The sequence below is a fragment of the Hoplias malabaricus genome, chromosome X2 (genome assembly GCF_029633855.1).
Source record: "Hoplias malabaricus isolate fHopMal1 chromosome X2, fHopMal1.hap1, whole genome shotgun sequence".
Lineage (NCBI taxonomy): Eukaryota > Metazoa > Chordata > Actinopteri > Characiformes > Erythrinidae > Hoplias > Hoplias malabaricus.
The window spans coordinates 24,627,059-24,654,117 of NC_089819.1; the positions used below are offsets into that span (position 1 = coordinate 24,627,059).

Genomic DNA, 27,059 nt, shown 5'->3' on the forward strand with positions numbered 1-27,059 from the left:
AAACCCAAGCAAATTCCTACCTTTAGCCTCTGCTCCTGCAGCACTGCTGTCTGGGGCAGGAAGCATGTCCTCAAACCCCCAAGAGACACTGTGCTTTCCCCCTAGTAAACAAGACGGAGAGCCTGGACCCCCTTCAAGGAGAAGTAGTCTGGGAGAAAGAGATCAAGAAAATAAAAAGAGAAATGGTGGGTGTAGCATGTATCTTGTCACAAGCATGATTCAACATTTCTATACCCATCTCTCTCTCTCTCTCTAATTATATTTCTAGCCAACTGAACCTTTGGTTGTGGTTTCGGACAGGAATTTTCATGTCAGTGCATCACTATCTAAGAACATTTCAGCATTCATAGTCTTACCTATACAGGACATCTGCCACAGGAAGCTGTCCAAGGTCTGTCTGCTTCTGCAGCAAGTGAACAGTGTGAATGAGAGTCTTCAGGGAGCCCCTGGACAACCAAATGTGGGGAAAAAAGCAGGTTACACGTTTGTTAACGTTGTTACCCCTAGTTTCTGCTGCTTGTAAATAAAACATCAGTAATCTTAGCTAACTGTAAATAAAACGAAGGACTTTACTCGCTCAAATAACCGTTTTTCAGGAGTTACGTGTGTGTAGATTAATGTCCAAGACTTGTTTGACTTTGAAAGAAAATATGTTTTTATATAAAGACGTTTTTGTTGAAATAGATGCCAATGCTGCCCCCCCTTAACCTCGACCACCTCACCGACTTCAACACCGACAGTCAAACGAGACAGTGGCTACCACATTCAGTGGTTGACAATGAGATTACGTATGTCCTGTGTTGTCATCCGTGCTCTACACGTAAGGATTACAATGGCGGTAGATTTTTCCCCTCAGAGAGAATGAAGCTAACCGGTAAACAACTTTACACAGAGGGAAATATCCATTGCAAAATGGATGCAGTTTTACACACGCAGAATTACAACATTTCTAGAGATACTTAAATATTGTTTAGATATGTCATTTTTTGCAAGAATAACGTTTAAATGCCCTATTAAGGTGTTCTCCGTGTCTGCGTGGGATTCCTCCGGGTGACTGTCTGTGAGGAGTGTGGTGTGTTCTCCCTGTGTCTGCGTGGGATTCCTCCGGGTGACTGTCTGTGAGGAGTGTGGTGTGTTCTCCCTGTGTCTGCGTGGGATTCCTCCGGGTGACTGTCTGTGAGGAGTGTGGTGTGCTCTCCCTGTGTCTGCGTAGGATTCCTCTTAAGCAAACGTGCAGCTGTTTCACAGCACCACACTTAGTTTAAGACGGCTATTCACAAGTCTAACCACAATAAAGGTCACTACTGAATGCTCCAACAGCTAGAGGGCAGTACTCCCAGAAGAATTAAGACTGTAACAGCAGAAAAGTAGAATACACTCTGAGAAAACACACTTCATTTCCAGCGCTTACAAATATTTCCTCCATTTATTGCAGCAAAAACGCTGTCATGACTAACTAGTATAATATGAAACTTCGCATTTACCTGGTCATGCTTGATTCTATATTACTTTCAGCTTGCTTATGCTTTCCATAATTGCGAATATGACATCTTTACATGTTTATATTTAAAAACACACCTGGCACATGCCAAAGCCACAAGTGCTGCTGCTGCATTTTCCCTCTGCCTCTGGGTCAAGAGAGGCCTTTCAGGAGCCACAGCTGCCCCTCCTTTATCACCCCCTTGATCCAACCAGGTGCAGAGGAGCCCCTCCAGGCCGTTGAGACAGTCGGCTGGCTCCTTCCCGAGGCTGAGCGGCTGGCAGTCTCTCAGACAGGAGAGTAGGACTTCGGCCGTAACGCCACTGAGTGCAGGATCATGGCGGGTCTGAGACTGAAGCAGAGGGAAGACCAGCAGCAGACCCACGCGGGAGGTGAAAGGGGCCTGGTCCTGGCTGGAGGGCAGGGGGCCGTGGTGGTGGTGGTGGTGGGAGAGATGATGCTGCTGCTGTATAAGGCCCTGCCGTTTCAGGAGAGCCAGAGCCTCTTCGTCCGCTCCTCCGGCACCAGCCCCGGCCGCGGCGGCAGCTCCTTCCCTCTCCTGTTGCTCCTCCAGAGCCAGCTGCCGCTGAGCCCCCCACAGCCCACGGAGGGCGTTGAGCCGGTACTCCAGGAGCCGAGCATACGCATTGCTCTGGTTCCCACACACTGCACGCAGCCGCTCAGCTAGCTCCGCCGGGTTCTTCGTCTCGAAAGTCAGGATCTAATACATAAAGTGAATAAATGTTATTTTAATTATTTTCTTCACATGGTCAATGTTTATTTACAATCATTTCTTTTCACCAACATTTTTCTCTCTATTTTAAGTCTTTGCTAAAACAGTTTTATTGGAACTCAACAAGCTTGGAGGAGAACAAGCTTGGAGAAGCCCATGTGTTAAATTGACTATACTGACTCACCAGTGTATTTGCCAAATACATTCATAAACAAATGTAGAATTTGTACATTTCTCCCACAATTTCATTCCTAAAAAGGTGATCCCTCAATTGGATCCTTAATTTGAGTACTTCTGCACCTCAAAATACATATAACAAAGATCTACTGTACGTCAATCTGTTGTGTCTGCTTTAATAATACATCAAAACAGAAGGCACCATGGTGGAGAAGAAACAAATCAAAACTCCGCTATCGATTACAGAACATCCATAAGGCTCATATCATCCATTATGCCTTTTAGCTGCTGCATTTCATATTGATTCCACACATAAATGTGCTAGCACAACCAGAATGATCTTTAAAAGGGGTCTTCCAGAACAGAAACATAGAGAGGGAGCTTGGATGGGACTTTACATCCAGCAACACAACCTTCTCTTCAAAGAGAGTCAGATATCGCCTATAGAACGTCAAACAGAAAAGCAGGGTCCATCACTAGTTCACTATAGCTCAGGAAATAAAGGTTCTCCTGGCTTCCCTAAAAAGGAACACCAGCTTGACTGGACCCAATGGTCTAGGCAATGTCCCAATCATCTTCAGGTTTGGGGCCCAGTGATGTGATGTCAGCCGACCCAAGGATGGGAGTCCTAAAAGAGAGATTGGCTACACTGGTGCAGATCAATCTGTTAGTGCTGTACTCCGGCGTGTTGGGCTGTCCGCTGACATTAACTTAGTAGAAGTGGCTGACAACATCAATAAACTGCTAAAAGGAGCCTTGGTAAAACTGATGCAGGGTCAGTATACAGCATGGTATACTGAGACACGGTGAGAATTATGAAGCGAGTTGTTTCTATTACACCTTATGAAGCAGTTGGTCTTATGGACCATGCTTTGGAAAGCACAGTGTCAAATGGCCCATGTACATAACCATCATGAGAAAACCAGCCTCAGCCTCCATATTGAAGCATGTCTGTTGGGAAAAGCCACCGGAATGGCTACCTTCCATGCTCAGCTGTTCCGCCCTGCCACTTCATAGGGGAGATATTTCTTTAATTTTTATTTGATTGTTGAAGCCTTTTACAGAAGACTCCATATTGTTCTCTCAGTGTTGATGGCTTCTAACAGTTAATTTCCAAACTAGTCTGTTTTTAGTTGAGAAAAAACATCTCTGTAGGGTTTAAATCTGGACTTCAGACCCAGAGAGTGTACATTAAAAAGGACGTTTCCAGAAACGACTGTAATAGCTTTAATTCTTTCTACAGTTTTCTGTTACTCTGCAGTCATTCTAGGCTGATGTTCTTTGATGAGTCACTAATTTTGTAAACTTCCCATGACCCCACAGCTGGTTCAATTGTCAGCTGAGACAAAGGGACTGTTGGATCCTGCGTGGGGTCTTTTGGTAAGCAAAAGGCTTCAGAGAGATCAGGTTATTCAGATTAGCAGCTCTAGCCCTAACAACAAACCAGGACAATGTCACGTTTGATCTGAATAAGTATTAATTTTAACAAAATCATTAATAAAACTGCGTAATAACATATTACTCCACATCACAGTCCATGAGGCTACAAGCCAACTGATGTGAAACTACGGAAGCATGTATAAAAGCTTATGTCAACAATTGTTATAGACGTTTCCTAGTCAATTTGACTCTAGAACGTCTTTTAGAACTGATGCATTTTGGAATAACTCATGTCTGTTCTCATAAAAAGGCTTATGTAGGTGTCAAGGACGCTTATGATCGATGGCCTACGATAGTGTTACAATTAATTCTTTATATATCAGTTGCACTTAGGTCTTTTTGCCTTTTCTAATAGAAATGTACCCATTACTCTGATGATATGCATCCAGAATGCCAACACAGACATGAAGCTTCACTTAACTTGAAAAGGTCCAGAAGAAAATGTCAGGCCGTACGTCACTTTTTTTTTCGTCTCCTTTTAAAGCTCCTTGACCCTGCCACTTCTACCTCATGCTTTTCCGTCTATCTTCAGCATGCTGTGGATGGGCTCTGATAAAGTTACCATAGTCTTTAGGAGGCTCAGGTTGCAAATCACTGCGGACGTTGCCATGCTAAAACTGCAGAGAGGTTATATCCAGGAAAACACTTAGCTTGGCTTAACAATAAAGCAAAGGCACAATATGAAGATGACATGAAGAACATCAAAAGACGCAAGGAAGGATAAGGCTACGCTGCACAAACTTTAGCCTTCATCATAGCTTTAGGCCTTGATCTACTACACAATCCAGCAGTCTGCTTGGGTTTATTTATGAAAATTATGTCAAAGATGTCATGTAAAAAGGACATGCTGTATTATAAATGGATAACGCTGAATAGTGCCCCATGTGAAGCCATTTCTGACCAGATCCATAAGGCACATCTAAAAACAACCCCCCTACTCTTGTTTTCACAGAGTCTGTAAACATTCCTACCTAACAAACACATCCTCCAACTCAGTGGTTTATCCTATAAAAACAGCCCAACTACAGTTATGTACTCCTGACTGTTTATGGAGAAACATGCAGGGACCTACATGTTTTGCCATACAACAACAGCTCTGACAAAATCAAAGCAGCAAACACATTTTTGGTAACGCCTAGCCCAGGGATTCCAAAATGTTCTGGGCATTTACCTCAAAAAATACCCTAGTAATGTTTAGAGACCCAGAGCCTTTTAAATAGCCCATCTATTTGTTTTAATTCCAGTTTTGGCCTCTAAAGTGAGCTGCAGGAAACCTCCTCATGGAAAATCTAAAACTGCATATTGAGTTTTGTTTGTGTATTCTGCATTTCAATTAGACTAGTTTCAATTACATCACATTCAGTTCAGTTACACGTAGCTGTACACGGTTCCCTTAAGTATTTAAGTGTAGCCCTCTTGGTGTAGCCCATCTGTGCACAGGCCTGATAACTTATTTATCTTGGGCAAAATTCTCCAGACAATTTAAGAGACACTGATAATGTCCTGCTACATGCATTGCTTTCCTACAGAGAGCAACCTCACTAAACAAAATGGTAAACAAGAACAGTGAGCTGACACAACCAACTTTCATGGTATATTTTTTAGTACTAGGGAAGTATTATGTTGAATATGTAGCCAGGTAACACAGACTAATAAGTGAATTTGGTTACTTTGGAGTGCACTGTAAAACTGTAAACATAGACACTTTGCACTAAACTCTACAGAAATGTCATACTATGGAGAACATGTGTAACATGAGCTTAAGATCACAATGCCCAATGCCAAGGATTGGCTAGAGTCATATAAACATCCCAGCAGTGGGGAGTGTTGAGAAATGGAAAGCATTCTCTATTTGTGTGTTTGTGTGTGCGTTTTATTATCATAGATGGGTTAAATGTGAATTCTGTATTTTGTTATACTGCTGTGCAATAAAAACAGAGACATTTTGGGTGTGTCCAATATCCCTGATAGCAAGGAGACAGTGGATCACAATTGGTCCCCTGAGGGCAAAGTTGGAGTTCCACTGGTGTTTCGCAACACGTTTTCTGGGCGGACCACCAAGGATTAAACAGAAATTTAGCACTTTTCCATTCACAGCCCAATTTAATAATTTTATTAAGAATCCCTCATTAGTTTTTTTTTATTTTTTATGAAGATTAGCACAGTGTCAACATTTTTAGCATAATCATTTTATTTCAGGCTTACATCTCTCATAGTTGTTGGTAATATTTGTATTAGTTTGTTTTCCAGAATTAAAGTCTCTGTGAATTTAAAATCTGTTTGAGGAGATTATAAATGAGTTATATCCTGTACAGGACAGTAATCTGAGGGGTCCGATGGTGGACCAGCAGTGGTCTACAGTCAGCACAACCACTACAATGACCAAACAGTAAACAAAGTACATGAATAAAAACAAGCCATTTGATGCTCCCAATTTAGATGTAATCTCACGAATGTGGGTAAACCTACATAGTGTGAATATCCTGTAAATATGAAATTAAACTGAATACTACATTTAAATTAACTTAATAAGCCATGAAACTCACATACACCTAGCAAAACTCTGGCTATGCTGGCTAAGAAGCTAACTTGTGCTCAGTTACTATAAGCTCTTTACTTCCTATACAGTGCACTGAGTTGCGTATCTTTGGTCTTCATATCACTATAGTGCACTGCACATCAAAAATGTTAGAGTTTAGACACGGGCGAACCCTGAATTAATCATTTTAAGAAAGCTCTGCACTGTTTTCGAGTGGATGAAGCATTCATTTTATTGAAAGAATGTGCACTAGGTAGGGTTTACGGGTCCAATTGGGATTCGGCCTTAGCTTCAGCTAACTGTAAAGGCTAGGGCTGGGCAGCTTTAAGAGAAGGCTTTAGGATTTGCTGTTACGGTAATGTATCGAGACGGTAATCATGTAACTTTAGCTCCCCGATGCCAACAGAGAGCCAGAGGTGTATATGTTTCAAATGTGTCTGTATGAAGCATAAAGCAAAGACAACTTTCCTAAGTCAGCACCAATATCACAGGTTACTGGCATATGAACAGGAATAACAGTACAGGCAGGTGGTAACCGTCACAATTTGAATTTGAATCCCAACGGCTATTTTAACACCTCTATTATTAACGCTACCTCTTGCTCGGCGTCGCCTTGCTCCGAGACTCCAATTTCGCTGGGCAGTTCGGCGAGATCCGTGACCCGAATGAGGCCATCGTGCAGAAAAATAGTCTCTTCTTTCACGGAAAGCCACTGGGACGAATCCACGGCCCCGGATCCCATCGCTCTCTCCTCGGGAAACGTTGACGAACATTAAAAACAATTGAGCGAAGTTCTTAAGCCGGTGGCCTACATAACGTTCACGTCGCTCCGCTTATTTACTACACGAGAACAAAATACTGTCAACGAGACTGGACCAGAGGCTTGTAACGTTACTGCTGTCAGCTGAGCGAGCAAGCAACGCCCGTTTTAGCCAGCAGGCTAACGCTAAAGCTAACGCTAGCCAGACCTAGAAGAACACTGGAATAGACGTTAGCCACTTTTAGCCTTGCTCCCAACACCGGTCCAGGTTCAGCCTCGTAATTTCGGGCAGGAGAGGTGGGCGTGACACGCAGAATCAAACCTAATATTTATTTCCCCGCCGTTGTCAGTTCATATCCCTCCGTCTCCCACTTCAGGAAAGCACGAATATACGCCAAACGCCAAGATAACGCCCCCCGACTCTCCCCTGCGCAGGTTTACAGGTCGAAACCGCTGATCTTAGATCATTACAGGCTGCAGCGCTGTCAGTAAGACGCCATACCCTCCATAGCCAAGGTTTTCCCAGCATCCACAGCGCGTTTCTGTGTAAACACAGCACTCTGCGCCCAATGAAAAATCGTTAAATATGTGATAATATAAACATATACATAATAATAATTGATCGCATATTTGTTTGCGATTTTTGCCCTATGGTTAAATATAATCTCCCACTAAGCTTCTAGTATCATAAGATATTTCTGAATGAGTCGACAGAGACTCCATTGGGACAGTATGGGATAGTGGGGATGTCAGCGCCACCACGTGGATGATGTCCACAAGTTTATAGACAGCTCTTTCTAATGAATAAATGTAGCAACACACCATTCATCTTCTAACACCACTTCATTCCGATCAAGGTCATGGTGGATACGAAACATCACCTGGAAACATTGAGCGCAAAGCAGGAACAAAACTTTGACATGGCGCCTGTCCATCAGAAGGCATAACACTGTGATGTGTTCTCCAAGTGTCTGCATGAGTGTCCTCTAGGTGCTTAGGTTTTCTCCCACAGTCTAACCACACATGCTGACTGAGCATCACAGTCCACGGGTTAGGTGTGAGTGACTGTGTGTTTGTGTGTGAGTGACTGTGTGTGTGTGTGTATATGTCCACAGGTGTGAGTATGTGAGACTGTCTTGGTGAGTCAGTGTGTGTGTGTGTGTGTGTGTGTGTGTGAGAGAGAGAGAGAGAGAGAGAGCGAGAGAGAACGTGTTCACAGGTGTGTGTTTGTAAAAGAAATTGTTCACAGGTGTGTGTATGTGTGTGGGTGTTTGATATTTTCTGCAGGTTGCACAACTGTGTATGTGTTTGAAACTGCGCATTGTGAGTGAATTGGTGAGTCTGTGAAATTGTCTACAGCTGTGAGTGTGTGATGGCCAGTGACACTCACGTGGTGGTGGTGTGTTAGTGTGTGTTGTGCTGGTGTAGAGTGGATCAGACACAGCAGTGCTGCTGGAGTTTTTAAACCCTGTGTCCACTCTCTGTCCACTCTGTGAGACACTCCTCCCTCGTTGGTCCACCTTGTAGATGTAAAGTCAGAGACAGCAGCTCATCTGTCGCTGCACAGTGTGTGTCGCTCGTCCTCTAGTCCTTCATCAGTGACACAGGACGCTGTCGGCTGGATGTTTTTGGTCGGTGGACTGTTCTCAGTCCAGACACTGAGGGGGTTAAAAACTCCAGCAGCACTGCTGTGTCTGATCCACTCTACACCAGCACAACACACCACCGCCACGTCAGTGTCACTGCAGCGCTGAGAATGATCAAAGCTTAGTCTTGGGATCCCAAATGTACGTATACAGACTCAGACTCAATTGCTTTAAAACCCTTTATTTGTGCATGTCAGGACAGTCTTTTCTTCACTTGGTTTGGGGTTTTAGGCTTTAAAATCCTTAGGCAATGTTTGTAAAGTTGTCCGGGGCCTTTTTTCTTAATAGGCAGCGTGATTCTTTTGGCTATAGCTTGATCTCCTTCCATGTTCTTCAGTGATGACTCCCGATGTGGGGTCTTAGAAATGATGGCAGGACAGCTATGGGCACAGAAACAATATTTAAACATTACTTTCTAACAAGAAACTTGAAAAATAAGCTGATCTTGCTTTCTGAACGATGACAGAATATTTGTGCATTATAGTTCCTTTACAGACCCTGTGGTTTTGTTGCATTCTTGACTGTTTGGCATTTCAATGCAGGAGAGAGACACAAACTTTCCAAGCAGAAGCTCCAGGATACCGGCTTCCTGAAGTTGTTTTAAATGATCAGTGAATCTGTAAATAGGAGAAAAGTGCAAGATAATAGAAGAGTGGAAGGTGAAATAAGATCTTCATCAAGTAAAACAGTAACATTTTTTGCAGTGAAAATATTAATTATTCTCAGGGCTGTAGCGACACTGACGTGGCGAGTGTGTGTTGCTCTAGTACGAGTGGAACAGACACAGCAGTGGCTGCTGGAGTTTTTAAACCCTGTGTTCACTCTCTGTTCACTCTGTGAGACACTCCTCCCTCGTTGGTCCACCTTGTAGATGTAAAGTCAGAGACAGTAGCTCATCTGTCGCTGCACAGTGTGTGTCGCTCGTCCTCTAGTCCTTCTTCGGTGGACACGGGATGTTCTCAGCTGAATGTTGTTGGTTGGTGGATTATTCTCAGTCCGGCAATGCCCAGAGGGCTTTAAAAACTACACCAGCACTGCTGTGTCTGATCCACTGTGACCAGCACTAACACAGTGTCACTGCAGTGCAAAACGTCAAGATTAGCCTCATAAACTGACCCATTTAAGGTGGAACTAAATTTCTGAATTAGAAGCAAAACATCTGCCTCCTATAATGACATTAAAGGTGGAAGGGACTAATCAATAAGAGTCATCTTCGAGAAACATTTAAGGTGGAATAGGAAAGTCAGATGAAGTTGGTAAATACAGGAAACCCATGCTCACCTGAAATAATTTATACTCGTCTTAGTGTATATAGGTGTGTTATGACACAGTAATTTTAGCTGTGATCTAAAGTTCTTGAAATTGTCCTGCCCTTGTTCATGGAGGCTTTATTTTTCCTCAACCTGGCAACCCTTGTGAGGTTTGTGTTTTGTGAGGAGCAGGAGGAGGAGGAGGAGGGGGGGGGGCTCTCTCTAGTGCAGGGCTTCCTTCAGGGACATTTGAATATTAGACCTGTCTGTGTTGGATCTGACATCTCCAGGACCAGGATTGGCCAGCCCTGCTCCAGGGTTTTGAATTTGGACTGCAATACCTATTTTTAACTGTCGGTATTTCATCTTTTAAATTATGATAAATATTCATTCATTCATTCATTGTCTGTAACCCTTATCCAGTTCAGGGTCGCGGCGGGTCCAGAGCCTACCTGGAATCATTGGGCGCAAGGCAGGAATACACCCTGGAGGGGGCACCAGTCCTTCACAGGGCAACACAGACACACACATTCACTCACACACTCACACCTACAGACTGAGTTTTTGGAGCGTGGGAGGAAACCGGAGCACCTGGAGGAAATCCATGCGGACACAGGGGGAACACACCACACTCCTCACAGACAATCACCCGGAGGAAACCCACACAAACACAGGGAGAACACACCACACTCCTCACAGACAATCACCCGGAGGAAACCCACGCAGACACAGGGAAAACACACCACACTCCCCATAGACAGTCACCCGGAGGTAACCCATGCGGACACAGGGAGAACACACCACGCTCCTCACAGACAATCACCCGGAGGAAACCCACGCGGACACAGGGAGGACACACCACACTCTTCACAGACAATCACCCGGAGGAAACCCACACAGACACAGGGAGAACACACCACACTCCTCACAGACAGTCACCCGGAGGAATCCCACGCAGACACAGGGAGAACACACCACACTCCTCACAGACAGTCACCCGGAGGAAACCCACACAAACACAGGGAGAACACACCACACTCCTCACAGACAATCACCCGGAGGAAACCCACGCAGACAGGGGGAGAACACACAACACTCCTCACAGACAGTCACCCGGAGGAAACCCACGCGGACACAGGGAGAACACACCACACTCCTCACAGACAGTCACCCGGAGGAAACCCACACAGACACAGGGAGAACACACCACACTCCTCACATCGATGTGTGTACACTGTGTACATCGATGTCTGTCTGTGACACTGACCTGTGTATACAGTCACAGTAATAGATTGTAGTCGATTCCTTGTTGTAATGTCCATATAATTTTTCCAGTGGTCGGATCTTGTACTCGCAGTCATCCAAGTGTTTAACGGCGTCACATATCAACATGGATCCTGGAGAATTAATAGTTTTTTTTTGTTAATAGCATTTCATGGCAGAATGCCATCAAACCCTTACAGAAATGTCCAGTATCCACCTGTCACAAGCCTGGTCCCACAAGTTGACACAATTGGTTATTTAGGTTGTTGACATTAGAAGAACTAGGAGGATTGGGAACCACTGTTCTACAGTTTACACAATCACCTCATGGACATGTTAACCAGGTAAAACACTATTTTTATTGGAGGATGTCTTTAAAACCTTTAATCACAGAAGAATGTAGTCTAAGTATTTCCTGGAGCGTTTTAAAGGCATATACGTGTAATTTATGGTTCTGTGTGTTACTTTAAGGCCACCCTCCCATTGCCCTGATGCTTCAGTGACATCTGCGGAATGCTGAAGGTTTTCAGGAGCTGAGGAATGTAGCTGCAGGTCACTGTTGTGGCAGATGTTGCAAATTTGAAATGATGTCACAAGAACTTACACTAGAGGGCATACTTTAACAGAGTAAACATATTTCTTTAATTACAAAACCTGCAGTACCAGTCGTTGATACATTGCTGTGAGGATTTAATAGCACTCAGATGTAAGAGCATTAGTTTGGTCAGGTACTGATGTTTGAAGATTAGCTCTGGATACGAAAAACCACTTTCTTCATCCCAAAGAACACAGTTCCACTGCTCCACAGTCCAAAGATGGTAGTCTTTCTACGCCTATAACCTATCATCTGGGGCCCACCATCCCACACACTGTTAAACAAGACCACCCAAGTCAGTTTTTTGTGGGCTGCCTGAGTCATTGGATAAAATCAGCCATTTTGATTTTGCTATTATTTTGACGTCAACTGCAGAGATTTTGGAAATGCCCCGCCCCCTCGTGGATCTCTCCAATCACAGCGCTGGACCCGCATTTATATCAGAGAAGAGGTTAAACAGAGCAAAACAGTTACAAAGAGAAAATGGAATGAGGACATTACCTGTTGTTTCCTCAGAAGGAGGGTTTGTTTCATTCCGAGGAGAAGAACTGAGTGTTTCCATTGTCTCAGTTGAAGAAATCATCTTTAGTTCTGGAGCAGATGTAGCCTTCTGCTTTGGTGTTAGATCTCCAGACGTCAAGGTCATGATCTCAGAGGCATTTTTAAGGATGGAAGAACTCTTTGGAGGTTTACACTTTCTCTTTGCACAAATGAATCCCTTGGCTGGGGTTACGCTTTCCTGTTTTGTAGGTGGCGGATCCTTAATCCTGTTTTTCAGTGACTTTGAGGAGTCTTTCCATGGGGAACCTCTAGATTTTGTAGCTGCTGTAAGTTTAGCTGCAGTTGAGTTCCTGGTTTTAGGGGCTTGGGTGATGTTTGCTGGTGTCTTTTTCGATTGCCCTTTGACTTTTTGCTTTGTTGTGTTTAAGAAAGACTTGGTGGCACTGGACTTTGGCCTTGGCAGTTTGGTTGATACTGTCTTGTTATTCGGCGAATTAGTGCTAGTCGAATTGTCCTGTTTTTTAAGTTTGTTGGATGTCAGAAATGTGTTGGACAAAGAAAATGCCGTTGCATGAACAGATTTCAAGTTCGATGCACTGAGCATCTTAAAGTCCTTTGTCTTCTGTTGTGTTGACTGGAAGTTATAGCCTCCTGGAGGTATTCTGTAGCTCTGCTTTGCCTTCAGACGTTTGGAAATTTGAAGTTGCATAGTTTTATTCTTTGCTTTACTGATATTTGAGGAGATTTTGGAAAGTGTTTTCCACTGATTGTCCACTGGGTTTTCAGCACTGAATCCTTTAGAGGGAGACAGTGTTGTGTGAACATGAGTGATCTGTGTTGAGACTGAGGATGGAGTGATGGTCACAGATGTATGACCTGATGATGTTCTCAGTTCAGTTGTGGTCTGATTTCTTCTCAGTGGTGACACTTTCTTGGTTTTAACTTTTCTCTTTTGCGTCTTTTTACTCGGCAAAAAAGTGTCCCCTCTTGGAATGGCTCCGGGATGAATTTTCCTTTGAGGAAATTTCTTTCTTGACTGCTTTCCTCTTTGCCGAGGGTTGATGCTCTTTTCCTGGCTGTTAGCTGAAGGACGCACCTGAGGAACTGGTGGATCAGAGAAGCGAATACTTTCTGAACTTGGACTTGAGACGTTATACGATGTGGGGTTTCTGAGGATTGCAAAAGGTGCGGCTCGAACTGACGTGCACCTGTAAGAGGAGATAGAATACTTAAAGCTACATTGGAAGACGACGTTATCACAATGCAGGGGCATGGGAGGACTGAGAAGGAGGCAGAATGGAAGTGTAGCTGTGTTGCTAAAGGCAAGCAAAAACAGGCAAGAGAGCCAGACAAGTCAATGCACGCAGTTCAGTAAAGATGCTTCAGCTAGTGTTTTACTAGCCTTCATCCTCGTGGTTGTAAAGATGTAGGGTCTTTGTAGGTTAGCACTGTACTATAAAATGAAATTACAGGCTTCAGATCAGAGGAAATGGTGGATTGACTGAAAATCCAATTATGCACTTTCTAAAAGTATACACTTGCTCCAAAGGCATTTAGTAAGGACCACCCCAGCCTCAAATATCTTCTCTTATCTTTTTATATGAGTGTGTGAAATTGTGCAGCAGGTAGTGTCTCTGTCACAGCTCCAGGGACCTGGAGGTTGTGGGTTCGAGTCCTGCTCCGGGTGACTGTCTGTGAGGAGTGTGGTGTGTTCTCCCTGTGTCCGCATGGGTTTCCTCTGGGTGACTGTCTGTGAGGAGTGTGGTGTGTTCTCCCTGTGTCTGCGTGGGTTTCCTCCGGGTGACTGTCTGTGAGGAGTGTGGTGTGTTCTCCCTGTGTCTGCGTGGGTTTCCTCCGAGTGACTGTCTGTGAGGAGTGTGGTGTGTTCTCCCTGTGTCTGCGTGGGTTTCCTCCGGGTGACTGTCTGTGAGGAGTGTGGTGTGTTCTCCCTGTGTCTGCGTGGGTTTCCTCCGGGTGACTGTCTGTGAGGAGTGTGGTGTGTTCTCCCTGTGTCTGCGTGGGTTTCATCCGGGTGACTGTCTGTGAGGAGTGTGGTGTGTTCTCCCTGTGTCTGCGTGGGTTTCCTCCGGGTGACTGTCTGTGAGGAGTGTGGTGTGTTCTCCCTGTGTCTGCGTGGGTTTCCTCCGGGTGACTGTCTGTGAGGAGTGTGGTGTGTTCTCCCTGTGTCTGCGTGGGTTTCCTCCAGGTGACTGTCTGTGAGGAGTGTGGTGTGTTCTCCCTGTGTCTGCGTGGGTTTCCTCCAGGTGCTCCGGTTTCCTCTCACAGTCCAAAAACACACGTTGGTAGGTGGATTGGTGTAAGTGTCCATAGGTGTGAGTGTGTGAGTGACTGTGTGTGTGTGTGTGTGTTGCCCTGTAAAGAACTGGCGCCCCCTCCAGGGTGTATTTCCGTTTTGCGCCCAATGATTCCAGGTAGGCTCCGGACCCACCCAACCCCAAACTGGATAAGGGTTATAGATAATGAATGAATGAATGAATTAATGAATGTGAAATTGTCCACATGTATGTGTGTGTGGGTGTGTGAGAGAGTGACTTGGTGAGTGTGTGGTTTCCTGTAATGGATTGGCGCTCTGTAAAGGGTCTGATCAGGATGAAGCAATTAAAGAACATGAAAGAATGAATAAATATTTCTCACTATAGATTTTGCCGATCCCAGTTTTAAGTATAAAGATAACATGACAGTACATTAATAATAATAACAGTTTTAATACACACCCACCTTCCAAACCAGTTGAGTTGAGTGCAGTGTCTCTTCTGGACGAGATTAAAGCAGCGGAGCTTGAGGAGATTAAAGAACGTGTAGCCCACCATATTTGAGACTGTGTCATTACTGTTGAGAAGACATTGCTTAAACCTGGGGGCATGAGAGAGAGAGAGAGAGAGAGACAGACAGAGACAGCGAGAGAGAGGGAGAGACAGAGACAGAGAGAGAGTATAAGATCATTTATTGCACTTTCTGGCTTTGCACTAGATGTTGGAACATTGCTGTTCTGATGTTTGTTGCTTAGTTTGTCTCATCCCAAAGCTCAGTCACTCCAGGAATAAGAGCTTCACTGCTTTGTGCCCCTCTGGCAGACTCTTGGCATTGCGCTTGTATGTGGTAAGCCCTGATCAGTGCTTTTCTACGAATATTATTAAAGCTGTGTCAACACAGTGTCAGAAATGGATGAAGCTTAGAGTGCATTCAATCTCCATCATGGTCTACGTCAAAGACAGAACCACGCAGGTGGTAAGAGGATGAATTACGACTCGCAGGAGTCTTCCTCTAGGCTATGGAGTTGTGTAGTATGGAAGGTATGCAAGTCCCCGCCCAGCGACGCTCACCTTTGGTCACAGTCGCAGTGTGAGATGGTGAAGAAACTTGGGTTCAAGACACCAAATTTCACGGTGAAGGGACGGATCACATGACTGCAGTGATCATGCTCTCGGCAACATCTGTCCACGTGCTCAAACATCCCTAAAGATGACAAACATATAGATTTTAAATGTTGGCCTCGTTCGTCCAGTGTTTAGTCTGAAATCAGAGGTATCAGCGGGAGGTTAGCATTAGATATCGGAATATTGCTGTGAATGTTTGATGGCATTGAACCACGAGAAGAGTACTAAGCCTGTGACCTGCTTTGGACAAAATACCACAAGGATCAAACACCACAGCAGTGTTCTCCCTCTGTCTAAACAGCCCTGTTCCTTTAAATGATAAGGAGCCACTCACTGTTCAACCAGCCCGAGTGCACAGCAGTGAGGAGCGAGCATCTACAGCTCTGGGTTTAGCCGTTTTTACTCGGTTGTCTTTCTTCTACCTTCTCGTTTTCTCTTTTTATATTTAGTGCCCTTATTTATCTGCGCTTGAATCTGTTTTGCTGCATATAACATCTTTTTTTTTTTGCACTCTCACATAAATGCAGGTCCAGCACCATGATTGCAGAGACTCCGATGATTATTTTAGATTGATGATCCGATGATTTACTTTAGATTATTCTAAAGTCCTTTCAAGTGACATCAGTAGTTGAGCAGAGTCAAAACGGCTCGTTTTATCCCATGTTTTCTGCAACTCACAAAACAATGATTGGACGATCTAGTTCACAGTGTGTGGGTTGGTTGGCTCCAGATCCACAAATTAAAGTGCACATGCACTACACACATATTAATGTGGAACTGAGGCCCCAGAATTTAATTGCTGCACCATTTAAGGCATTGTGGAAACTTCAGATAAACAATGATGGCAATTAAAGACCCAGTTTCAGTATTATTCATAAGTGTTCCACAGTCAGAGCTGCCAAACAATAATTACACTCTACAACAAGCTGTCTGCACTCTGCTTCATAATGTGACCAAACATGCTGCAGGTTATCTTACAGAAATGAACTACTTTTTCTCATGTGTTTCTGTATGTGCTAAATGTAACTGCTGAAGTCTGAGTCTAATGTAGGATACGTTTTTTTCTTCCATTTCAGCTGCTCCCATGAGGGGCCACCACAGCAGATCAAGAGATCAGTGAAGTCAAGCCTCCCATGAAACCTTGGGGCTGGCCCTAGGGTGCGAAGTCTGAACCCCGGACCCACTGGCCCCAGAACAGATCACCAGCAATTTTACTTTCACACCAGAGAATAACACAGTCATTTATTCATTCATTCATTATCTGTAACCCTTATCTACTTCAGGGTTGCGGTGGCTCCAGAGCCTACCTGGAATCATTGGGCGCAAGGCGGGAATACACCCTGGAGGGGGCACCAGTCCTTCACAGGGCAACACAGACACACACACATTCACTCATACACTCACACCTACGGACACTTTTGAGTCGCCAATCCACCTACCAACGTGTGTTTTTGGACTGTGGGAGGAAACCGGAGCACCCGGAGTAAATCCACACAGACACAGGGAGAACACACCACACTTCTCACAGACAGTCACCCGGAGGAAACCCACACAGACACAGGGAGAACACACCACACTCCTCACAGACATTCACCCGGAAGAAACCCACGCAGACACAGGGAGAACGCACCACACTCCTCACAGACAGTCACCCGGAGGAAACCCACACAGACACAGGGAGAACACACCACACTCCTCACAGACAGTCACCCGGAGGAAACCCACGCAGACACAGGGAGAACACACCACACTCCTCACAGACAGTCACCTGGAGGAAACCCACGCAGACACAGGGAGAACACACCACACTCCTCACAGACATTCATCCGGAGGAAACCCACGCAGACACAGGGAGAACACACCACACTCCTCACAGACAGTCACCCGGCGGAAACCCACACGGACACAGGGAGAACACACCACACTGCTCACAGACAGTCACCCGGAGGAAACCCACACAGACACAGGGAGAACACACCACACTCCTCACAGACAGTCACCCGGCGGAAACCCACGCAGACAAAGGGAGAACACACCACACTCCTCACAGACAGTCACCCGGAGGAAACCCACACGGACACAGGGAGAACACACCACACTGCTCACAGACAGTCACCCGGAGGAAACCCACGCAAACACAGGGAGAACACACTACACTCCTCACAGACAGTCACCCGGAGGAAACCCACGCAGACACAGGGAGAACGCACCACACTCCTCACAGACAGTCACCCGGAGGAAACCCACACGGACACAGGGAGAACACACCACACTCCTCACAGACAGTCACCCGGCGGAAACCCACATGGACACAGGGAGAACACACCACACTCCTCACAGACAGTCACCCGGAGGAAACCCACACAGACACAGGGAAAACACACCACACTCCTCACACACAGTCACCCGGAGCGGGATTCGAACCCACAACCTCCAGATATCTGGAGCTGTGTGACTGCAACACTAACCTGCTGCGCCAGTCATGGTGGATGCGGAGCCAACCCGGAATCACTGGGTGCAAGGCAGGAACTCACTCACTTAGTCACTCACACACACACACACACAACCATGTAAACAGTTTCATATACTCACTCAGTCAGTCACTCACACCTGTGGACAATCCCCCTTGCCCACGTTTGAGTTTGGACCGTGTGAGGAAACCAGAGCACCTGGACGAAACCCCCACAGAGACTGTGAGAACACACAACACACAGTGACCCAAGGCAGGGATTGAAACGACAACTTCAACACTTACAGCCGCCCCACTGTGCTTCTGCTAGCATGAGCGCTACTATGGAAAGCATGAGCCAGTCGGAGTGTACACCTGGACCTCACTGTTAAGTCAGTGTCGTGAAAACATGTTTCTCCAAAAAAAACCTTCATAAATTTCAATGGGGGTGACTCCGGGTGACTGTCTGTGAGAAGTGTGGTGTGTTCTCCCTGTGTCTGTGTGGGTTACCTCCGGGTGATTGTCTGTGAGGAGTGTGGTGTGTTCTCCCTGTGTCTGTGTGGGTTTCCTCTGGGTGCTCCGGTTTCCTCCCACAGTCAAAAAAAAAAACACGTTGGTAGGTGGATTGGCAACTGAAAAGTGTCCGTAGGTGTGAGTGAATGTGTGAGTGTGTGTGTGTGTGTTGCCCTGTGAAGGACTAGCGCCCCCTCCAGGGTGTATTCCTGCCTTGCGCCCAATGATTCCAGGTAGGTTCTGGACCCACCGCGACCCTGAACTGGATAAGGGTTTCAGATAATGAATGAATGAATGAAATTTCAATGGAAGTCAATGTAAAATAATGTAAATCCAAGTAATTTTGGAGCACTTCTATTGGTCCATTCATTGTGAAATTTTCACACAATGTGAAGGACAGCCTCTGTGTTCAAATGATGTGGTAACCTACAATTCAAAAAAAATGGAGATACTTATGTTCCCCCAGATTGCGTCGTTATGGATCTCCATCATTTGAACACAGATGATCCTCACACAATGTTCATTAAAATATGTAGAAGCTCTCAAAAATGACTTAGAATAAAGTCCCTCTGTGTTAACTTACATTAGAAGTAAAAAGGTTTTTTTAGGTGCTTGGGTATTTTTGGATTGGAAGCTTTCTACAGAGCTTTGATTGTGCTGCAAGTTTAACGTTGTGTGAACTTAAACAAAGTACTACCCTGCATTCATCAAAAGTCACTCACCTAGTTGCTCGTATTCTCCAGCGCTGCTTCCCTGACCACACCACAGTGTCCCGGGTAAAATCCAAGCTCGCTTCTTGCGAATTTTGTCTCCAACCTGATGGCCACTGTCCAAGTTCCTCCCAGGTTCTTCTGGCAATGATTGAAACGCACATGAACCTCCAGCCCCCCAGAGCAGACTCAGATTGAGGTGGGTCCTGTTCAGATCCCACGTTCTCTCTCTGCGACATAACGTGATGTGGTTTTGGATCAAGGCTTCCTCTGCGCTTACGGAGCACTCTTGGACGTGCTGGTCCGATGTCCACAGGGTTCGGTAAAGGAGAAGAGATTCTGCTGCTGCTGACCGACGAAGAAAAGTGCACTCTGTCCTCCCCAGGGTGAACTGTGTGTGAAGACAGAAAGGCTCATGATCTGGATTCAGAGCTGTGGAAGAGCAGAGCATCATCATGAGAGCCAAGAGGCAAGGAAGTCTGGTGGTCATTTGGCTGGTCTGTTGGCTTTACAAGCTTAAGACTTAACCAAGGTACCAGCCAAACGCATGGTTATAACACCTCACAGAAATGTAGACTCGCTTTAACAACCTGGACATGCTCTACACTTCCCACTGGATTGGGCACATTCCCACACACCCTCATCCTCACACTCGGAAAGGTGGAGTTTGGGTGCGTGTGAGCACAAGCCACAGAACTAATCCGAGTGTTTACAGTGTTTCTGCGAATGCCGACCTGTGCAGACTAGTCCCACCCGAGAGAACAGAGTACCACCGTAATGTGAGCAGCATGGAAAGGTTATTTTTTATATTATTTATATTAAGCACACATCCTTCTGGGTGCTCTCATAGACAGTGAACTGTTTCTGACAGACTGGAGGACAGGGAACTCACAACACAGACCAAGACCAAGGCCTTGACCTCATAGCCTTGGGTATCATTGTCTTTGCCCTGAGGCCAGGTTCTCAGAGATTTTTGAGGGCTAAAAAACAACAGCCTGTACAATGGTGTTAGGACTCTGTTTAATACAAACACAGACAAATGCTGTGTAAGTAACACTGTTACATTAGAATTCATACAGTTATTAATAAATTAATATTAATATAATGTAGATTTACCTGCCGGCCTCATTATGAATGTATTATGTCTATAATACATATAATAATATATATTATGTATAGTGACTGTCTGTGAGGAGTGCGGTGTGTTCTCCCTGTGTCTGCGTGGGTTTCCTCCGGGTGACTGTCTGTGAGGAGTCGGGTGTGTTCTCCCTGTGTCTGCGTGGGTTTTCACCGGGTGACTGTCTGTGAGGAGTGTGGTGTGTTCTCCCTGTGTCTGCATGGGTTTCCTCCGGGTGACTGTCTGTGAGGAGTGCGGTGTGTTCTCCCTGTGTCTGCGTGGGTTTCCTCCGGGTGACTGTCTGTGAGGAGTGCGGTGTGTTTTCCCTGTGTCTGCGTGGGTTTCCTCCGGGTGACTGTCTGTGAGGAGTGCAGTGTGTTCTCCCTGTGTCTGCGTGGGTTTCCTCCGGGTGACTGTCTGTGAGGAGTGTGTTCTCCCTGTGTCTGCGTGGGTTTCCTCCAGGTGACTTTCTGTTAGGAGAGCGGTGTGTTCTTCCTGTGTCTGCGTGGGTTTCCTCCGGGTGACTGTCTGTGAGGAGTGTGGTGTGTTCTCCCTGTATCTGCGTGGGTATCCTCCGGGTGACTGTCTGTGAGGAGTGTGGTGTGTTTTCCCTGTGTCTGCGTGGGTTTGAGTTTGTCTGCTTGGAGTTTTCTGGGTCTTGGAAAGAAGGAAGCTCCATGTGAGCTAAAAAAAAAAAAAAAAATCATATATATTTTATGGGCGGCACGGTGGCGCAGCAGGTTAGTGTTGCAGTCACACAGCTCCAGGGACCTGGAGGTTGTGGGTTCGATTCCCGTTCCGGGTGACTGTCTGTGAGGAGTGTGGTGTGTTCTCCCTGTGTCTGCGTGGGTTTCCTCCGGGTGACTGTCTGTGAGGAGTGTGGTGTGTTCTCCCTGTGTCTGCGTGGGTTTCCTCCGGTTGACTGTCTGTGAGGAGTGTGGTGTGTTCTCCCTGTGTCTGCGTGGGTCTCCTTCGGGTGACTGTATGTGAGGAGTGTGGTGTGTTCTCCCTGTGTCTGCGTGGGTTTCCTCCGGGTGACTGTCTGAGAGGAGTGTGGTGTGTTCTCCCTGTGTCTGCGTGGGTCTCCTCCGGGTGACTGTCTGTGAGGAGTGTGGTGTGTTCTCCCTGTGTCTGCGTGGGTATCCTCCGGGTGACTGTCTGTGAGGAGTGTGGTGTGTTCTCCCTGTGTCTGCGTGGGTTTCCTCCAGGTGACTTTCTGTTAGGAGAGCGGTGTGTTCTTCCTGTGTCTGCGTGGGTTTCCTCCGGGTGACTGTCTGTGAGGAGTGTGGTGTGTTCTCCCTGTATCTGCGTGGGTATCCTCCGGGTGACTGTCTGAGAGGAGTGTGGTGTGTTTTCCCTGTGTCTGCGTGGGTTTCCTCCGGGTGACTTTCTGTTAGGAGAGCGGTGTGTTCTTCCTGTGTCTGCGTGGGTTTCCTCCGGGTGACTGTCTGTGAGGAGTGCGGTGTGTTCTCCCTGTGTCTGCGTGGGTTTACTCCGGGTGACTGTCTGTGAGGAGTGTGGTGTGTTCTCCCTGTGTCTGCGTGGGTTTGAGTTTGTCTGCTTGGAGTTTTCTGGGTCTTGGAAAGAAGGAAGCTCCATGTGAGCAAAAAAAAAAAAAAAATCATATATATTTTATGGGCGGCACGGTGGCGCAGCAGGTTAGTGTTGCAGTCACACAGCTCCAGGGACCTGGAGGTTGTGGGTTCGATTCCCGTTCCGGGTGACTGTCTGTGAGGAGTGTGGTGTGTTCTCCCTGTGTCTGCGTGGGTTTCCTCCGGGTGACTGTCTGTGAGGAGTGTGGTGTGTTCTCCCTGTGTCTGCGTGGGTTTCCTCCGGGTGCTCCGGTTTTCTCCCACAGTCCAAAAACACACGTTGGTTGGTGGATTGGCGACTCAAAAGTGTCCATAGGTGTGAATGTGTGTGTGTGTCTGTGTTGCCCTGTGAATGACTGGCGCCCCCTCCAGGGTGTATTCCTGCCTTGCGCCCAATAATTCCAGGTAGGCTCTGGACCCACTGCGACCCTGAACTGGATAAGGGTTACAGACAATGAATGAATGAATATATATTTTATTTAATTATTATTTAAAAATAAAAAAACACACCTACAACAATAGAACACATTCAGTCCAGAATCTGAATGTGTTTAACTAATTAATAATAATTATAGCTTATTTATTCTTTAATTAAGTCATTCAAACGTTTTTGTTTATTTTGTGGGCGTGTCCCCAGCAGGGCTCCACAGCTGAGTGCTGAAACCTGTCAAGATGCTTTTTTCTTCATCCCATTTCTGTTCATTCATTCTCTCTCTCTCTCTCTCTCTCTCTCTCTCTCTCTCATTCTCTTATTCTGAGTGGCGGGGTTTCCAAAGCGAAGTATCAAGGGCACGCTGTACAGTAGGGGGCTTTAGTTTGAGGAGTGTCCCACGCAGAGGCAGGAGGAGGTCTGCGCTCGGTTCTGCGCTTTCTTTTTTTCTCTCTCTCTCTCTGAATCCAAACGCCCTGCTTTAAAAAGCCCCCCGTTAAATGCGCAGGCGTCGACCACTCGCCTGCGATTCTGCTCAGTCTCAGTCGCTCCGCATCCTTCGCAGACGTTCTCTCCTCCTTCTCTCTCTCTATCTCTATCTGTGTATCTCTCGCGAGTGGGCAGGGGCAGCACCAGGTAAGCGCAAATCATTCTACATCCTCTCTTCTCGTGTACATCAGCAGCAAATTTGCGCATAGAGCGATGTGGTGTGACCAGTGGTCCATTGTGTGTTTTTTTTGGTCCAGAGAAGAGACATGAGCTGATGTTTTCGACAGATGCTGAGAAAGGCTCCATCCCGGGCTTTCTAGATCTCTGGGTTCTCTGGGTTCTCCGGGTTCTCTGGGTCCCTTAGCCGTTTTTACCCTCAACAAATAACGTTTATAAAACGAAAGAAAACGGGGAGGAATTCTGAGAAACGCCAGTCATCCTCAAACGCACAGGCGGAGGGATGAGTGGAGTAGTGGGCATGAATGGACCAAGCACTAGGCGCATTGCTTCGTGGCTCCAACCGAAGAAAGCCTGCCGTTGTCTCATCTTTACGGCGCCCCAGAGGCGCAGCTTTCAGGAAAAATACAAAAGACAATGGCATTTTTTTTTACAGCAGAAGGAATTGAGAGTTTACCGTGGGGTGTGAGTAGGTGGAGTAAGAATGGAGTGTGTTAGGTTCATTGCCTGCCGTTGTCTCATCTTTATGGTGCCCCAGAGGCAAAGGGTCCAGCACAATAATAATAACAAAACATGTAGTAGAATGCGCTGTGAGGGTGCAGTGTAGTTTATTAGGTACATCTTCGTGGCACTGGAGGTGCAGTGAACAAAAAGATGACAACAATTCTGTGGAACAATGAAGTGTGAATATATGTTTATGTGGATGGAGTGTGCTGGGCTGTTGTTGTCTCATCTTTACGGAGCCCCAGAGCTGCAGGAGCCATAAAAAAAAAAAAAAGAAAACTCCTAAAATAGAGTGGATTATTTGCTTCACAAAATGCTTCAAGGCTAAACTATAAATGACTGCCATTGACTCAGCTTTATGGAGCCCACTAGGCTCAATGTTTAAGAAATTAATAATAAAAACAAGAAATAATAATAATAATAATACAAAAAAGTAATTCTAAAGTATAATGGAGTGCAAGTGTATCGTGTCCTAAGCACATTGCTTAATGGTAATAAATGAGAATGAATGACACTGACTTGTTTACAAACAAGCAAACAAATTAAATTAAAAAAACTGCTGCAGTAAAATAGAGTGTGAGTGTAAAGGTGAGTGTATACGCTTCACTAGATGCATTGCTGTATTTTTTTTCATAATCCTTATGGGGCTCCTGATATTCAGCTGGCCATATATAAAAAAAAAGAAAATAAATATATATATATATTTATATATATATATAAATATATATAGGAGTGTATATAAAAATATACATATATATTCCATCCATTATCTGTAACCACTTATCCAATTTAGGGTCGCGGGGGGTCCAGAGCCTACCTGGAATCATCGGGCGCAAGGCGGGAATACACCCTGGAGGGGACGCCAGTCCTTCACAGGGCAACACAGACACACACATTCACTCACACCTACGGACACTTTCAAGTCGCCAATCCACCTGCAACGTGTGTTTTTGGACTGTGGGAGGAAACCGGAGCACCCGGAGGAAACCCACGCGGACACGGGGAGAACACACCAACTCCTCACAGACAGGAGCTGGGTTGTTTTTTGTGATTCAGATCTGATATACAACGGTAGTATCTGTTCCTGTCATCATTAATGCTAACGTGGCTGCCATCAAATCCTCACATTAATGTTCCAACATGTAATGTAAAGCCTTTCCAAGAGGTTTGAAGCTGTTACTGCCATTGACGTCAAGTTTTAGGGGTGCAGGAGCCCTAGGGTGACCAGATGTCCTCTTTTACCCGGACATGTCCTCTTTTTTAGGTGTCCGGGATTTTGTTTTTCTAGAGCTTACATAGAATAACAAACTAGTCCCGCCCTCCCCTACTCCGATTGGTTCGCTTGAGTGAGAAGGGGGCGTGGTGAAGTAGCCTAAAATCTTCTGATTGGACGGTCTGACTGTAGAGCTACCGTTATTGGAGGACACGCCCCCCCTCCCCCAGAGACTTGTCCTCTTTTTCACCATCTCAGATCTGGTGACCCTATGTAGCCCTAACCCTAACCCCCATATGTTATTTTGCCCTGCCAAATTATTTCATTTTCAATAACGAATTTCTCTCTCTCCATTTTAATAAATGCATTGAAATTTGGGCAGGGACTAGGACCAGGGGGAGCTGCTGCTGTTACTCTTTTGGCACTGTTGGCTATCCGTCTGTATTGCTTTCTTGACAGAATACGCACACTGTATTTGCGGAGAGAAGGTGTAGTGTGTTTCCTGACGGCGAGTGTCATTTCAAGACAAAAAATAATGAAAAAACGTTAACTGAATGCCTGTTACAATCTTTAATTAATCACATTGAAAAGCCACCGATGCGCTAGTTGAAATAGCATTATGCTAGCAGAGGAAACCTGATTATAGAAGAAGGTAAAATAAGCCTGCGGAAGAAGCCAGTTAAAATGTTCCTGCAGTATTTAAGGTGGACTGAATTGTGTATTTTACAGATACCTGTATATAATCAGTTAATAGTGGATTGCCCCAGAGGGCAATTAAACAAAATTGATGCAAACAAAGAAAATGTAATATGTCCTTATATTAAAATAAATAGCATTTTAAATGAGAAATAATTTCTGCTGTCAGATGAACACATTTGAGTGTATGTGGGACCTGCTACTGTAAATAACATTGTGGCTTTGCTTTACCTATACCTCGTCAAAGAAATGAGCTGCTAGGAGGCATACCCCTAGACCCCCCGGTTACAGCTTAGCCCCATAATAATTAATCTCTAGTAACGGCCTTGGTTACTGCAGCAAAAGGGGAACAAATGCACAGTTGGTGGGCTTGATTTCAGATGACATACCGGATGAGCATGTTTAAATAAATGTTTGAGTGGCTATACTCTACAAGTTAATGCTTTTCCATAGAGAATACACAAGATGTGTGTGTGTGTTTTGCAATAGATGAATTGCAAAGTGACTTAGTTCACAGATATTTGGACATATATTGTATATATTGCTCCACAGCCTGCTGTCTTTCTCTGTAGGGATGATAACACTGTGTTGAATGAGAGGCGCAGGCCAAATGTGAGTGTGCAAGAATGAGCAAGAGCACTGGAGTGAGTTAGCCAATCCCATGCTCCGAGAACCCAGTGGGGGTGGAGGCTATTTCCATGAATGACATGTGTTCCCATTTATTTCTTGCTGATAAGTGGAGGAGAAACAAGGCCCCTGAAGCCATTCAGAACAATGATGACCATAACAGCTCCCACTATTCATTTGTATGAAGGAGAATGCTGTCAGGGACATTACAGCGGAGGAGGAGGAGACAGGGCAGCAGCTGAAAAATGAATGAGGAAAGCTCGTAACACAAAACATGGCATCTGTTTACGGGGAAAGAGCCAATCTGTGTGTGTGTGTGTGTGGGGGGGAGGACCCTTCGTTGCTGTGGAGATATGCACATGGGCATTAGACAAAACAAGAGGAAACACATGGGTTTTATGTTATTGGAGCCAGTAGAATAGGATCGATTGAAAGCGGGCATTCTGGAGCAGCTGCACATGAGACTAAGGTCACTATATTTAATGCCAAGTGGGGGCTAGAGGGATAGATAATCCCACAGCGTTAAGCCATTTAAAAGTGGAGCTGTGCTCTATGAACTGATATGACTATTTTTGATCCAGATCTATTCTAATCTAACGTTAGTACCTGTTGCTTTTATAGCTGAATGCCATCCAGTCCTCACAGCAATGTCCCAAAATCTAGTGTAAGGCCTTCACTGAAGAGTCAAATGTATTACTGCAAAAAAAAAGAAGAACAAATTACCTATTTGTGCCCTTCAGTTCAGATGGAATATGGGATG

General features: G+C 45.5%; 3 protein-coding genes across 5 annotated transcripts in view; 1 reads left to right on the forward strand and 2 right to left on the reverse strand.

Moving 5' to 3' along the window:
* LOC136676491 (probable E3 ubiquitin-protein ligase HECTD4) overlaps positions 1-7,570 on the reverse strand; it is a 70,776-nt gene extending 63,206 nt beyond the window's left edge. For all 3 annotated transcript variants that reach the window (XM_066653562.1, XM_066653561.1, XM_066653560.1), the window contains exons 1-4: positions 6,965-7,570; positions 1,579-2,201; positions 357-446; positions 21-148 (exon numbers count right to left, since the gene is read on the reverse strand). In XM_066653562.1, coding sequence (XP_066509659.1) covers positions 21-148; positions 357-446; positions 1,579-2,201; positions 6,965-7,111 — 988 coding nt within the window. In that variant the 5' untranslated portion in view covers positions 7,112-7,570. The remainder of the gene's footprint in view (positions 1-20; positions 149-356; positions 447-1,578; positions 2,202-6,964) is intronic.
* A 1,398-nt stretch (positions 7,571-8,968) lies between these two features.
* LOC136677372 (uncharacterized) lies at positions 8,969-19,944 on the reverse strand. Its single transcript, XM_066654896.1, has 7 exons — positions 19,467-19,944; positions 15,729-15,861; positions 15,124-15,258; positions 12,385-13,592; positions 11,293-11,422; positions 9,273-9,392; positions 8,969-9,155 (listed from the first exon to the last, which is right to left on the reverse strand). The coding sequence occupies exons 1-7, from the start codon at positions 19,942-19,944 to the stop codon at positions 8,969-8,971; spliced, it is 2,391 nt and encodes a 796-aa protein (XP_066510993.1).
* A 3,053-nt stretch (positions 19,945-22,997) lies between these two features.
* LOC136676497 (rabphilin-3A-like) overlaps positions 22,998-27,059 on the forward strand; it is a 41,605-nt gene continuing 37,543 nt past the window's right edge. The window contains exon 1 of the mRNA XM_066653575.1: positions 22,998-23,229. The gene's annotated coding sequence lies outside the window, so the exon portion shown is untranslated. The remainder of the gene's footprint in view (positions 23,230-27,059) is intronic.

Coding starts and splice junctions, on each gene's coding strand:
- LOC136677372 (XM_066654896.1), bottom strand. CDS start 19,944: ATGACCACCAGACTTCCTTGCCTCTTGGCTCTCATGATGATGCTCTGC. Junction 15,862..19,466: donor TGGAGAATACGAGCAACTAG/GTGAGTGACTTT, acceptor TGTCATCTTTAG/GGATGTTTGAGCACGTGGAC. Junction 9,156..9,272: donor GAATGCAACAAAACCACAGG/GTCTGTAAAGGA, acceptor CTGTGCCCATAG/CTGTCCTGCCATCATTTCTA.